This window comes from Callospermophilus lateralis, chromosome 7 (assembly GCF_048772815.1).
Source record: "Callospermophilus lateralis isolate mCalLat2 chromosome 7, mCalLat2.hap1, whole genome shotgun sequence".
NCBI lineage: Eukaryota > Metazoa > Chordata > Mammalia > Rodentia > Sciuridae > Callospermophilus > Callospermophilus lateralis.
In genome coordinates, this window is record NC_135311.1 from 130,850,002 (window position 1) to 130,865,714 (window position 15,713).

Consider the following 15,713-nt stretch of genomic DNA (forward strand, 5'->3'; position numbering starts at 1 on the left):
AGCATTATCTTCTCCAACTCCATCCATTTACCTGCAAGTGCCATGATTTTATTCTCTTTTATTGCTGAGTAATGCTCCATTGTGTATAAATGCCTCATTTTCTTTATCCATTCATCTACTGAAGGGCATCTAAGTTGGTTCCACAGTTTAGCTAATGTGAATTGTGCTGCTGTAAACATTGACGTGGCTGTGTCCCTGTAGTATGCTCTTTTTAAGTCCTTTGGGTATAGATGGCAGAGTGGGACAGCTGGGTCAAAGGGTGGCTCCGTTCCCAGTTTTCCAAGGAGTCTCCATACTGCTTTCCAGATTGGCTGCACCAATTTGCAGTCCTACCTGCAGTGTCTGCGTGTGCTTTTTCCCCACATCCTCGCCAACACTTATTGTCGTCTGTATTCTTGATAACTGCAGTTCTGACTGGAGTGAGATGAGATCTCAGAGTGGTTTTGATTTGCATTTCTCTAGTTGCTAGAGAGGTTGAACATTTTTTCATATATTTGTTGATTGATTGTATATCACCTTCTGAGAAGTGTCTGTTCAGTTCCTTGGCCCATTTGTTGATTGGCTTATTTGGTTTTTTAGTGTTAAGATTTTTGAGTTCTTTATCTATCCTAGAGATTAAAAAAAAAAAAAGAAGAAAAGAAAAAGAAAAAGACCCCTAAACCCTTGCTCTTTCCAGCGTGGTCCATGGACCAGCAGCTTCAGTATCTGGAGCTGAGGCGGAAATACGCGGTTTCAGGCCCACTCAGACCCGCTGGGCTCGGATCTGCTCTAGGACTTCACCCCCAAAGCTAGTTTTCGGTCCTGGTCTTTGTGACGGCGCTGCTGTAACAGAATGCCTGAGGTCGGGCTATTTGTAAAGAGCAGAGTTTAATTTCTTACAGTTCTAGAAGCTAAGTCCAAGGTCAAGGGCATGGGACAAGAGCCTTCATGCTGTGTCACCCCATAGCAGAAGGTGGGAGGGCACGAGGGTTCCAAACTAGTCCTCTTCTCAGGAACGCGCCCCATGGTAGTGAACCCCTCAGTGACAATGAGCCCATTCTACTGGTGACACCCCCCCCATGGAGATGGCATCCATCCCTGATGGCTCAGTTAGCTTTTGGGGTCCTGCCTCCTAACACTGGCGCCTTGGGGATTCAGTTTTTGACATGCGTTTTGGGGGAACATTCAAATCCCTATCCAAAAGAGGCATTTTCACCCCATGTCTTACAGCCAGGTGGGACCTCCCAGGGTGACAGGGCCAGCCGCCACCTTCAGGCAGGCAAAGTGCTCAGTCATACCCCTGCCCCGCAGAGAAGGAGGGGGGCAGCCCCTGGGCGGGCAGAGGAGGTGGCCTTGGAACCCTGCTGAGTCCTTGGACCCCAGGTTTGGAGCGTCTCCTGCCCTCGCCCCCCCCCCGCCCCCCGCGGTCGCCAGAGCTCTCCCTCGGAGTCTTCATAACGAGGAATCGCGACTTTCTTTTTTTTAAAATCAGGAGTGAGGGAAGAACGGCCCGGCCGGCCCCGTGGGCTGCCTTGGAAAGGCTGAGTTTGCACGTGGCCGAGGCTCAGGTTGCGGGGAGCAGGGCAGCACCCCACCACGCAGAGCCTAACAGGGTAGTCGTTGTCACAACAAAGCCACCTCTCATGGATACCAGGCAGGGTCCTAGGGGCTCGTGCGGACGTGTAGCCCTCTACCCCATGAGGGGTCGAGGCTGCTGCTCCCACTTCGCAGACCTGGGACTCGCCCCTCAAGCCAACCTGGATGATCTGCTCTTATTGACGGGGGGGTGGGGGGGGGATGGAGGAAGCCCAGAGAGGGAAACTGGCTTTCCCAGAGACACACAGTGGCAGAGTAGACACACAGCGGCTTGAGTGCGTCTAGAGAGCCCACCTTGCCCCCTTCCCACCTGCCCAACGGTGTTCTCCTGGGCAGCTCCTACACCAGCTCTGCTTTGTCCATTTCCACTGAGCCACCTGTGAAGGACAGGGCAGAAGGAGCGCTTGAATTCCAACCCGGGAAGTCCACCTGCCCCCGGGTTAAAATCCAGGCTCCCTCTGCCGAGGGACTGACCGTCTCTGCCCAGTTTCCTCAGGTGTCCTGTGGGAATAACTGCAGCTTCGCACGCTGCCTCTGAGACTCCTGTTCTGTGTGACCTTGATCAAGCCACGTAATCCCTCTGGATTGCAATCTCAAATACAAATAAGGGGCCAGAGCCAGATGTTCCATCCAAAAGGACTTTGTTTTTTGCTTCTAAGATCTTTTGTTCTCAGAACAGTCAAGGATCTTTCAAGGAGAAAGTCACCGTCCTAGTTGAGCCAGCTGCCCTCTCCTTCCCCACAGGCTCCCTGAGGGCAGAGCCCCGGGCTGGCCGGTTGGCCATGGTGTCCCGGCCTCTGTGACACTGAGGGTACACGGTGGGCATTGGGTAATTGCCGGAGTGAGGAGAGACAAAGGAAGAATGGATGGGTGGGTGGATGGATGGATGGAGACAAGAATGGGGAGAAGAAGGGAAGGAAGAAGTCAGGACAGAGAGAGGGACACCCACAGCAGGCGCGGGCAGAGGAGGCTCCCTCCCTGGGTGCGGGAGTGAGCGGATGAGTGATCATGGAATCAGCCCAGGAAGTCAACGGGAAAGCTGCGTGGCTCAGAACTCCTAGAAGCTTGGCTGACAGCTCAGGGTTCCTGGCCACAGAGGCTGCGTGCTGGCGGCCAGTGGGATGTTTTGCAAGCGGGAATCATTTTCCTGTCATGGAGTGTGTCCTGCCACGCTCTCGGCCCACATGACCGTAAGAGCAAGTCTTCTGCGATGAAGGTCAGCAGCTCCGAGATGGAAGTACGGGCCACTCGACCGCTGCACAGAGCTTGGGCAGGGTGGGGAGCCTGTGTGCTACAGGATTTTTTTTTTTTTTTTAAATCTATGGATTGATTGGTATCAGGGATTGAAGCCAGGGCTCTTAACCACTGAGCCACATCCCCAGCCCCTTTTCTGTCTGTCGAGGTCCTTGGTTTACCATCAATATCAAAACAGCATGGTTCATCCATTTAGCAAATAAGGGCTGCACACCTGCTGTGTGTACCCACCTTGTGCAAGGCCCTGGGAGTAATTCTGACAGCAGATACTGATTGAGCACCTACGGTATGCCTGGCTCTGAGCCAGGTGCTTTCCTTACAGGTACTAATTTGTTTAAGCTTCACAAAGAGCCTCGGAGGTAGTTGCTGTGACTGTACCCATTTTACAAAAGGGAAAACTGTCTGACCCAGGTGGTGGGGGTCCAGCTTTTAATTCGCTGTCATCGGCCTGGCAATGCGTGGAGACCTCCTCCCTACGGCTGGTTTAAGAGGCCAGAGAATGAGGGGCTGGTGCCAGGCCTGGCGCCACCTGAGCACCGTCCATCTTGCTGATGTGCATCAGAGACGGCGGAGCTGGAGAGGCCTCAGGAAGGGCCCCTCCTCTCTGCCCTCTGCCCCCACCCTGGCCGGTCTCAAGTCAGCTTGTCAACCTCTTTAGGGTCACTGACTGTCCAGGGCAGGAATCAGTGCCCAAGAATAAAACCACTGCCCTGAGAGAGGCCCCAGCCAGGCCCTGCCTCCCAAAGTGAAGCACCTGGGCCCACGCAGAGGCTCAGACCCCTGCTCAGGCAGGGCGACGTGGGGTTGGAACGCAGTGTGGTTTCTCCCTCGTGGGAAAAAATCCACATCAGGGAAGAATGGGCTCAATAACCAACACTCCAGAAGCAATGTACCCAGAGAAGCTGGTGCATCAAGGGGTGGCCGCAGAGTGGGCAGGGCTGGCAGTTCATGTGTGGCCCAGGAGGGGGTCCTGGACCCCAGGGAGCAAAGAGGCCAACAGCCCCACCCTGATACAGCAGCAGGGTGACAGGCTTACCAGACAGGATGGAGACATGACAGTTCACCACACCACAGCGGGTATTCGCTGCTATTTACTGTGCACTTATTGTGTGCCAGGTGCTGGCCAGACGCACTGCAAACCACAGCCAAGTCAGTTTTTAAAGTATTTTTGGAGCTTTGGCCTGTGGCACAGTGGCAGGGCCCTTGCTCAGCAGACACGAGGCCCTGGGTTCCATCCTGAGCACCAGAAGAAGAAAAGAGGAAGCATTCTTGTTCCTGTTTCACAGATGAAGAAACTGAGGCTCGGAGAGGTCAAGAGACTCACCCGAAGCCATTCGGCCAGTAGGTAGTCAGATGAACACTCCAACCCAGGTCTCTGGAACAAGGGGTGAAGTTTCTGCCTCTGGGTTCCTTTAATTTGGTCTGGAGGGCAGTCCCCCAAGGGGGGATTGACGGCAGTCTCTTCCCAAAGGAAGCCACAAGTGGTCCCTGCATCTCTCCCAGTAGGTGCTTTAGTGCCAAGCTCCAGTGGCGCCGCTCATCCTGAATGCATAAGACTGGGCCAGACAATGAGGGGCACCGTGCAGTAGCTGTGCTGAGAGGTGCTGGCAAGGGTCCAGGAATGTGCATTCCAGCCCCAGCTCTGGCAGGAATGCCCAGGTTGGCTCTGGCGGTGTTCCCAGCTTCCCCACCCAGGGGACCAGCTGGGCTGCCCGGACTCCCCCAGTGTGAGCTTGTGTGTCTGGTGGGCAGCTGGGCATGGATGGCACACTCCTGCCCCCTGGTGGCAGAGCCGCGATGTGCCTGGTTTGCCCTCCAGCCTCCAACCACCCACTCTCCCTTTCCAAAGAACTGGTCTCCTGGGTCATCTGTCAACTTTTAGTGAGCCTGTGGCCCATGGCCTAGGGTTATCCCTGAGTATGACTGTGACCCATGTGCACAGGGGATCGGATTCGCAGCTGGCCGTGTGGGCTTGTCCTAGAGCCCCTTATTCAAGAGCCGGGAATTTGCCTTTAGAAGACAGCCACAGTGGGATGAGCAGAAACGATGTCGTCAGATGATCCTGGATCACAATCCACCGCTCTCTCAGCTGTGTGACTTTGGGAAAGTTCCTTAACCTCTCTGCGTGTGTCCTTCCCTCAGTTGGCAAAATGGGGCATCGTAATGCTTCCTAGGAAGGTGGGGGGCTCAGCAGTCACAGACACAAGCTCTGGCACTTGGTCAGGCCCAGGTGCTGGTTTCCTTCCCTGCCGAGGTGCAGGAGGGTCTCTTGGTCACACTCCTGACTCTGGGCGGGAGTGATCCAGGCCACCTCCGACCTGCAAGAGCTGGTCTCTGCGGCAGGAGAGCCCCCTGCTCTGTCTCTTGGAGTAGGAAACACCTGCTTCAGAATCCCCTGGGGGGCTGGTCACAGGGACAAATTCCAGAGCCCCTCCCCAGACCTCTGCATGTCCAGCAAGAGACTGAGTGTTCATGGGCTCCCGGGTGACCTTCATGACACTGAAGTTCAAGACGCCCCCGTCCCCCAAGTGGGGTTAAGACGCCACATCACCAAGTCGCTGTTGGGCTACGGACTTCTGAAGGTCCCTGACTGGAAGGACACGCAGGCACCCTGCCCTTGGATCTCCAATCTAGAGGGGACCTCAGGAGCCCAGGGTGCTGCTGCTGGTGAGGGCCGCCGCCCCCCAGGGACGGAGCACCCACTGCCGCACGTCGACGTCAGAGGCTGCTTTGGGAGGGACCGGCGAGTGTGGAAGACCTTGTCCTGCTGGCCCTGACCTGGGTTCCCAGGTCACCAGGGGGCTCAAGGGCACGGCTTCTGTGGCCAGACTGCCCACTTGGCGACTTGCTGGCAGGTGAACGTGAGCGGTGGCCAGAGCGCACTGCGCCTGTCTCCACTTTGATAAGATGGAGTCACCACCTGCCTCCTGGGTGGTCGGAGGACCTGGGAACCCTGTGTCCGCCGAGCATGAGGCACAGACTCAGAGCAACCAGCGGCTGAATGAAGCTTCCAGATCAGTCACTCACGAGCCGTGGGACACTTCTGTCCGAAGGGGACACAGAGACCTCCCAGCGTCTCCACCCGCCATGTCTTAGACCTCTCCCAACAGAGTTCCGCTCGTGGGAAGATGATCAAAGCTGTTTTGTTTTAGGCAGGGGCCCGAGTGTCAGGGACAGGGGCCCCTGTGCCAGGGACGCCCAGTGAATTTGGAACTTAGATTCTAGAGAGAAAGACAGGCAAGCAAAGAAGGAGATTTCAGGTCTGATGCGAAGAAGTCGTTCACGGTAAGGAAGCAGAAAGCAGCGGAGTGGGCCAGGGAGGGCTTCCTGGAGGAGGTGGACTTTGAGGAAGGAAACTGAGCCACGAGCAGGTCTCAGAGGGCTCTGGACACTCAAGCTCGGGCACTTAGGGGAAGTCACCACCGGCCTCAGCCCGTGTGCCCTGGGGGAGCAGGACCTGGACAGTTCTGGAAACAGTAAGTCTCAAGAGGACGTGGGAAGCGGAAAGGTTTTTTGTGTTTGCTGCTTGGGGTGAGTGGGCTCAGCAGAGGACCTGGCCGGCCGGGGAGAACTTCAGTTAATGAGCCAATACATCTTAACTGTGCACCTACTAACTCAGACATTGTCCCAGGCACAGGGACAGCAAGGAACCAAGCAAAGGTTCTGTCCTTCTGATGGGTTGAGCCAGACAATAACCATGTACATCACCATCCATTCCCAGATAGAACAATGGTAGGAAACCTGGTAATGGGGACAGGGTGACCAAGAGAGGGGCTACTCCCATTCAGGAGCCAACTGGCCTCTCCAAGAAGTTGATACTTAAGTTGAGGCTTCACCAGTGGAAAAGCACCAGCCTGGCAGAGCTCTGGGGAAGGAACTTCCCAGGTACCCAGAACCACTGTGCAAAGGTCCTGAGGCAGGCAGGAGCTTGGCTTCTCAGAAGGACAGATACTGGTGCGTGAAGCAGGGATGGATGGAAGATGGGATGAGAGAGGGCAGCAGGAAGGGGTCTTGCAGACCACGGGAAGAAGTGTGGATTTTACTGTGAGGTGGCAGGTGGTGGCAGTGGAGATGCAGCTGAATGCATGGGCCCAGAATGTACCTGGGAGGTTGGATGTCAGGATGAGGATACCAGAGGAATCGAGAAGGGTGTCCGGGCCCTTGGCCCCAGCCCCAGAGTGGAAGGGTGGACAGGCCCTGCATCGGGGAGTTGGCACCTGGCAGCGGGCAGTGGCACCAAGACGAGAACCCCAGCGTCCCTGGTAGCCTGGGGCTCGGGACCCCACCCACCTGCCTCAGACCAGCAGCCACTCACCCAGATGCTGGGAGTGACCCTTCCACGGAACCGAGCCCCGGTCTGACATTTCTACGGAACATTAATCACCCTGCACCTGGCAGCCGTCTGCTGAAGGCTGAATCACTGCCGCCTTGACCCGTGAGCCTGAGTGAGCTCTGATTATCAGGCCGCCCATTGATTATCAGGCCGCCCATTAATCATCAGGCCAAGCCTTGCTTTCCACATCACCTGGGGGCAGCGGTTTCCCTCCCTCAGGGAGCTGCTGTGTCTGCGGAGCCGTCATTAGCCCAGTAACCCCGAGTCGGGCTCTTGTCTGTCCCCTGACACGTAGACAGCTCCTGGCCCAGGAGGCAGCCCCGGGACCCCGGGCACCATGCCTGGCTCCAGGGACCCCAGGCCAGGAAGAACCTGATTTCTGCAGAAGCCAAAACCTCCAACTTCACAACCTCGGGGGCTGTGACATTGACCAGTCCCTCCCTCGGAAACCCGAGGCCAGGGAAAGGAGGGTCCTCTAAGTCAGGACTCAGGAAACCCGTGTGCCTCGCCCGAGGTGGGTGCTGGGGTGGACATCCCGACAGCCGGCCTGGGCCTAGGAGAACGCAGACCAGTTCAGTCACTGCGGGACGACGCTTCCAGAGAGCCCTGGGTGGGGACCACAGACCCTCGGTGCAAGGAGAGATCCACAGGAGGTTCCAAGAGGAGCTGGGGGCTGAGCCGCATCTTGGGGGAAATAAAAGTTCAAGGCTTAAGTGACGGGCAGAATAATGTCCCCAAAGATGTCCACCTCCAAATCCCCGGAACCCTTAACAGACCCTTTGTGGCAAAAGGACTTTGAGGCTGGAGGCTTCTTGGGGTGGGGAGATGATCCCAGGCCATCCGGGGCTCAGCGGAATCCCAGGGTCCTTCTAAGAGGGGAAACAGGGCAGGACAAGGAGGGCATTCTGTCCTGGCACCTCCAAAGGAACACGGCCTTGATTTTAAGATATTTGGCCGTAGGACTGTGTGGTGACCCATTTGTATTGTCCTCAGCCTGGTATTTGTTACAGCAGCCACAGGAAACTAATACAGCTCACTTCGCACAAAGCCCTGTGGCGATCTATGCTTTTCTTTTATTGTAAAGAAAAATGTATTGAAATTTCACTGTCTCTAGGCAGCACCAACTTCTGCAGTTGACATTCTTCTCTCGGGGTCAGAGGGATAAAGAGATCCAAGGCCCCTTAGATAGAAAATGGCAGCGGGGGGTTAAAACTGAGAGTGTCCAATTGACCGGCACCTGGGTGACATGGGTGCTTGGGGCTGGAGTTAGTGTTGAGGAAGGAAGGGAGCTGGGGGAGGCTGGTCCCCGCATGCAGGCTGCCAGCAGAGGCTGGGCTCTGTGGGCCGAGATGGGACACAGGCGGAGGACCCACTGTGGATTTGCTCGGAGGTGCCAGTGGCCTGAGCTGGGTGGGTGCTGCAGTGGAAAGAGCTGGATGTGGGACACAAGTTGCTAGGGACATTGCGTGTGAGGGTGAGGGACAGGAGGATGCAGAGACCCCCATGCCTGGCTTGGTGGTTAGGTGGTGTGTTCTGAGGCCCCCAAGAGGAGGCCACACGGGGGCCACCTACCGCCTGGCGAGTGGAGGGGGTGGCAGCTGAGGCCAGTGTGGAATCAGAGCTGGGTGGACGAGGGCCACCTTGTGTGGACGGCACTGTCCTGGTGTTCTCAGGAGAATCGGCTCATTTTTCCTCTTTCTGACCCCTCGTCCCTTACTGACCGGGTATTCGGATCGTCTTTCAGATTCTTGGACTGTGTAGAGTTCAGATGGACACTCGTGGCTGAATTTTGAGAGGTTTATTTTTCCAATTATGAAGTCCACCCAGGTTCACGATGGGTCCGTTTTCTGTCGTGTCCTGTTTCCTAATTGGGACCCTAGGACACACCAGGGAATCGGTCTTCATCCAACTTTTAAAATGTGTCTTATTGTCTGAGCAATTCCGTTTCAAACGTCATTACAGAGTTTCCTTGGAAGGCCTTTCTCTAGGACCCCACAGCGTCCCCTGGAGGGATGTACATTGTTTATTTAATTCCCTGAAGTTAGAAATCTCCAGACTATTTCCAATTTCATGTTCTAAACCCGGACTTTACTTTCATTAGTGCTTTTGTTTGCTAAATATTTTCTGTGCTAAGAATTGTTTTCTTTAAGTTTAGGATTTCAGAAATGGAACTTGTGGGACAAAGAGGATCTACCTTTTTTTTAAAAAAAGTGGATAACATAGTTGCCAAATTTCCTGTCAGAAAGTTGGTACCATGGTACACTCCCGGCAGCAGTATCTTTGAGCACTGGTTTTTATCATTTTCTTACCAACCTGGGGATTGTGTGTGTTAGTGGGGATTGAACCCAAGGCCTCATGAACGCTAGGCAAGCACTCTACCACTCAGCTACATTCCCCAGCCCCCCAACCTTGGGATTTAAATGACTGATCTTCGTCCATTGGATTGGCGAGAAGAACCACCTAGCTTTTGGTTAACATTTTGATGGTTGCGTAGTACTCCATTCTAGAAGCGGTGCTGTTTTATAACTCACAGAGCCTCGTGGGTAGGATGTTTCTAGGTTTGGCCTTTGTTAATTACACCATGGTTGGCATCTCAGTGTTTAAAAACCTCAACTGTTGATTTTTCCCCATGTTCTCTCTTTCGAGGGCGCTATGATGCCCGGGCCAGAGTCCTCGTTTGCCACATGACCTCCCTGCTCCAGGTGCCCTTGGAGGAGTTGGACGTCCTTGAAGAGACATTCCTTGAGAGTCTGAAGGAGACCAAGGAGGAGGAATCTGAGTAAGAAAGCCCTACCAGCCCCTCCCCACAGGGAGCGCAGATGTCCACCTGAGGAAATCCGCACTTTGCAGATAACAGAGCCCCTTCTCCCAATTGAGAAATGGTGCTGTGGGTGGAAGGAGCACTGGACAGAGTCCCAGTGGTAGCCCAACTCCCTGTGTGACCTAAGCAAGCCGCATGCCCTCTCTGGGCCTCAGTCTTCATTTGTAAGAAGAGAGAATCGGACGAATGAATGTTAAGGCCTGGAATCTATGACTTCAACACCCCACGTCCCCATCACCCTGCTCCACTCACACTCTTGTGACAGCTTGTCCATGGGCCCAGATGACCCGGCTCCAAATCCCACTTCTGACACCCAGTGCCATGGGATCTCGAGCAGGTGGCCTCTTTCTCTAGACTGAAACAGTCCTACCTATAAATCAGGAAGGACAAACAGCCTCCCAGAGTCACTGGGAAAGAAGACTGTGACCACACGAAGTGCCTGGCCCCGAGCTGGCACACCGCAGGTGCTCACGGGATCCCATCCTTCCCCCGTCCCCCGTGTCCCTGAGCCCATCGGCTCTAGAGCAGAAGCGGAGGGAAATGACCCTGGTGACTCTTGGCCAGCTCTTTGTAAAAGGGAATCGAACCCCAGGGCAATAAATCAATTACCTTGTCGCAGCCTAATTGAGGGCGGCTGGCACCAGGCACGTCCGCCCAGCCCTGGTCCCCTTCATCCACTGTGTCTTTCTTTGAGCAGCCCGGTCACACCAGCTCAGCCCAGTTGGAAGTTTAGCCCTGAAGTCAAGTTCAGAGCCAGAGCCGCCTCCACCAGGGTTTATGGGGCAAAGGACCTTGAGAAAGGAGCAAAGGTGATTTGTGGAATTAACCTAAAACCATCCCTGCTTGACTCCCAGAGCTGCGTCAGGAAGGAGAGGCCTGGGCCAGACAGTCGCCAGGGCCGCCCGGCTCTTTGGCTGTGTGAGAAATTAGCAGGGCCTTGGAGCCTTGAAATTAGGGAACTTCTCGGCTCCTACTTAGAAATCTTACTGTCAGGGAGGAGTGTTTTACCCAGGGGGATTTGTTCTGATGATATCAGCAACGCCAGATCAGGGAAGATGGAAACCAGACGTTCTAACACGGCCCGGCTCCAACTCTGCCAGCCACGTGACCTTGAGCAAGGTGTAGCTTCTCTGGGCCTCCGTGTCCTCGTGTGCAAAATGGGGACAACAGTGGGGTGTTCCTCATCGGATTCTTGTGGGTCTGAAATGAGTTCATACGTGTAAAGCACTTCACAGGAGCCTGGGATGGAGTAACTGGTCCGTAAATCTCATGATTTGCTGTTTTCAATGATACTATTATAATTGTGTTATTATTGCATATGCACCCTCTCCCCAGGGGGGGAAAATGTAGTTTTAGGGATTATGAAGACCTCTCAGATTCTGTCTGTGGTCTCCAGGAAGATCTGAGGCCCAGCGGAGACACAGCATCTGTCTACCAAGGGGCCTGGTTTTCAGTTCGATTCTGCTACTAACTCTCTGTGTGACATTGGGCAGGCTGCTTGTCCTCTCTGGGCACCAACACCCTTTTTTTTTGCAATTAGGGGATCAAACGAATGGCAGGTAGATTCCTTTTAACTCCAAGGCTGCGTGTTTCTGGGAGGTGCTTCTTTGCAGCTAGTGTTCAGAGCCACCACGTCCGGTCTGAATGTCATTTACTGTATCCCTCGAGACCTGGTTGGCAATCCCAGGTTCCCTCCTGAACGCTGAAGAAGGGAGTGAAGAGAATTCTCTGTTTGGCTAAATTCTGAGCTTTTACTAGGAAAGGACCCCTGGGCCCCTGGGAGAGAGAGCGCCCCCTGTCTGTTCACCCGAGAAGGTGAGGACAACAAAGCAGGGGGCGGGCTGCGGCGCTCAGAGGCCCAGAGCAGATGCTGAGGAGGATCTCAGGGTGGGAGAGCCGAGGGCGGTGAGTAAGGTCTATCCGTGGCCCTATGAGACGCGCAGCGTCGGTGCCGTGCCCTTCTTGGGGTGTCTTTAGGCATCAGCTGGGGATCTGACCCAAGCCTCCACGTGGCCTTGGCTCTGCTCTGGTGACAGGGAAAGCCAACCCAAGCTCCTTTCTAGTGATCCAGACAGACGTGAGAGCGGCCAGGGATCGTACCCTGGTACGGGCTGCCCTCGTGTCTAAGCACAGGGCAAAGTCTATAAGAGGGACAGAGCTGTCACCTGGATTTGGAGTCATCTGAATCTGTGCTTCCCAGGAAAAGGGAGGATGCGATCTAGATGTGACAGCGCAGACGTCACCTCCTGAGCGTTAGCCGCTGAAAGTCCATCAGCAGAAGTACCTGGGGGAGTGGGGGGAGAAATCTGGGATAATTCACAATGACCAGGGAGTCTGTTCATTTTGCGTAGCAAAGAATTGCTAAGAGCGTGCACATATTAAAAGGGAGAGTGGCCAGTCGGGTGATTGTCAGGCCAGAATAACTCAGCGAAGTAACTCTAGGAAAAATACCTTCTTTTCCAATCAGCGAATGCTGATAAACATTTAAATGATCACGCAAAGCAGGAGGAGGCCGGTCACCCACCCTGTCTTTGTGAAGTGGACTCGCTGTGCTGGAGCCAGGCATTCAAATCACACAGCTGCCCAGGCCCGCGGACACGGCTCAGTGTTTGATTCCAATCAGGCCATGTGCTCTCCTCCATCAAACTCAGATTAAAGTGACGACTGTCAGGCACCAGGGACGTGTAGATGTCACCCTAGGAGGAATCTAGAAGCAGACAGTGCCAGGACTAACTCAGGAGCTTAGTGAGCTTCTTAACAACAAATGGGCCAGGTGCGGTGGTGCACGCAGGTAATCCCAGCCGCTCAGGAGGCTGAGGCAAGAGGCTCAGGAGATCAAAGCCAGCCTCAGCAATGGCGAGGCCCTAAGCAACTCAGTGAGACCCTGTCTCAAAATAAAATACAAAATAGGGCTGAGGATGTGGCTCAGTGGTCGAGTGTCCCTGAGTTCAATCCCGGTAACCCAAAAAATAAAATAAAACAACAAATGGGAAGTAATCACGAAAGTTTTCAGACTGTGATTGATCTACTCTGCATGATTTTATTTAGCCAAAACACCTGATCTGTGCCCCTCTGTTTCCTTTTTTTTTTTTTTTTTTTTTGTACTGGGGTTTGAATCCAGGGGCACTTTACCACTGAGCCACATCCCCAGCCCTTTCTGTTTTTTTTATTTTGAGACAGGGTCTCACTAAGTTGCTCAGACTGGCCTCAAACTTTTGATCCTCCTGCCTCAGCCTCCCAGGTCACTGGGATTACAGGCACGCACTGCAGCACCCAGTGCCCCTTTTCATAACAAATAGCAGGCTGTGTCGCCACAGCAAGGTGGTCACCCCAATCTTTGTGGGAATAATTGCATTCTATTCAAGAAACATTTTCTGAGAACCCTCTGCCCCAGGCCCAGGGCAAGCTGCAGAGGATAGAGAGCTGGAAATGGCTTGGCCTGGGCCCAGCAACCTTCAAAGTTGGGATAGAGCAGAATCCCTGGAGAGGGTGTTACTGATGAGCTTCCTCATCCTCATGCCCAGAGATTCTTTTAGCAGGGACCTTTGAAAACACTGGCCTAGAGTTCCCGATAAATATGCTACAGACGGTTCAGGGGACTCAGAGCCCAGATTTTAGCAACCTTGGGGCTCAAGGCAGGCTTCCTGGAGGAGGCGTCACGTTCCAGCTGACTTTTGGAGGATGAGTGATGTCAAGCTGGGCGCAGGAAGGAGAGAAGGTCCTTGCGGTCCCAGGGCCTGATGGAGCTCGGGTACAGGCCACGAACCTGCAAGTGGTTCCAGTTCTGCAGAGGAGAGCCTGAGTTAGGAAGTGATGAAGGTGAAGTTGGGGTGGGAGGCGGGGACAGGACACAGAGGTCCTGAATGACACACTGAGGAGGTGACACTATCCTGAAGTCTTTACAGCCTAGAGGGAAGCAGGGAGCCAGCACCTGGTCATACTTTGCTACCTGACATTGGCAACCGAAGCGCTGCGCTCTCCTCACCTCCACGGGGTCATTTCCCATGTTCTTTTCCTAAGTCAGGAAAACACGGCTCAAAAGAATTGGCCAACTCAGTAGCCAGATGCAGTGGTGATCACTTGTGATCCCAGCGACTCAGGAGGCTGAGGAAGGAGGATTGAAAGTTTGAGGCCAGCCTCAGCAACTTAGTGAGACTCTAAAAAAAAAAAAAAAAAAAAAAAAAAAAAGTCTGGGGATGGGGTACCTCAGAGTTCAATCCCCAATAGTGGAAAGAAAAAAAATTGAGTGCCCCAGCAGACCTGGGCTCGAGACACCCATCCCCAGTTCTGCCCGCTCCCCAGCCAGTGATTGTTGAACACAGGCGCTGCTGACTCAGAGCCACGTGCAGGTCCTGGTACGTGCCCCTGTTGAACGTTGTCACCAGCTGGCCTTTTTTTCCGTCAGGTCTTTAGCTCTGCCAAAAAAAATCAATAATTTCCAACCTTCCTCTTTGAACTGAATGAAGGATTATCAATTAAGGGGCAAAGCAATCAAGGGGCAAAGTATATCACCAGCCCCTGTTTAGGAGGAAATTATTGTGATAATAAAAAGGATGATAATAGCGACAGGTGTATGTACTGGATGGTTACAGTAGGCCAGTGACCACATGGCTCATTTTGGCCTCCCCACCCCTGGGAATTACACACTGTTGTTATGCTCGCGTTCAATGAAGGAACTCAGGAGGAACAAGCAATTTGTGCATGGGCACAGAGAAAGTGGAGTTCTGGCCATCAGGAGAGGTAGACTTGGTTGCTGTAACAAATAAGGCCCAGATCCCAATAGCCAGCGTTGAAGACTCGGGTCTGGCCCATACCATGTGTCCACTGCAGGTTGGCTGTGACTGTCATCCACATTGGCTTGGTTCTGAGTTCCAGTTTGCCTGGAATGATGCTGGTCCCAGGTCAGAGCCAAAGGAGACATAGCCACCTCCGGCAGTTTTTGTTTTCTTTGGCACCGGGGATTGAACCCCAGGGATACTTCATCACTGAGTCCAGAGATTTTTTTATATTTTATTTAGAGACAGGGTCTCGTGAAGTTGCTGAGGGCCTCACCAAGTTGCTGAGGCTGGCTTTGAACTCCCAATCCTCCTGCCTCAGCCTCCCAAGTCACTGGGATTATAGGCCCAGCCGGCTCCTGCAGTCTTAAAGGCTCCACCAGTAGCAACCATTACTTCTGCCTGCATTTCAGCTGTTAGAGTAGGCCACATGACCACCCAGGGCAGGGACGTGCAGTCGGCCAGCAGGTTCCATATCCTCAGATTTAACCAACCACGGATGAAAATTATTATTATTTTTAAATTCACCAGGCGCTGAGGCTGGGGTTGTAGCTCAGTGACAGAGCGCTTGCCTAACACATATGAGGCACTGGGTTCAATCTTCAGCACCACATAAAAAATAAATAAAGGTAGAGTGTCCATCTATAACCCTAAAAATAAAAAAATTCACCAGGTGCAATGTACATGCCTGTAATTGCAACAACTTGGGAGGCTGAGGCAGGAGGATCGCAAGTTGGAGGCTAGCTTCCACAATATAGAGAGGCCCTGTCTCTAAAATAAAGTAAAAAAGGACTGAAAAGTAGCTCAGTGGTAAAATCCTGCTGGGTTCAATCCCCAATACCAAAAAAAAAAAAAAAAAAAAAAAAGGGAGGGGCGGGGGAAATTGGGTCTCGTGAAAATACAGGGACATTTTCCCCTTGTCCTTACCCCCCAAACAGTAAGTCTAACTCCTATC

The 15,713-nt window shown here is 53.6% G+C and overlaps 1 protein-coding gene across 2 annotated transcripts in view; it reads left to right on the top strand.

Annotated features, from left to right (window-relative positions):
- Positions 1–15,713, top strand: part of Tmco4 (transmembrane and coiled-coil domains 4) — a 73,299-nt gene that overhangs the window by 20,679 nt on the left and 36,907 nt on the right. For both annotated transcript variants that reach the window (XM_076863285.2, XM_076863286.2), the window contains exon 6: positions 9,809–9,941. In XM_076863285.2, the coding sequence (XP_076719400.2) occupies positions 9,809–9,941 (133 nt within the window). The remainder of the gene's footprint in view (positions 1–9,808; positions 9,942–15,713) is intronic.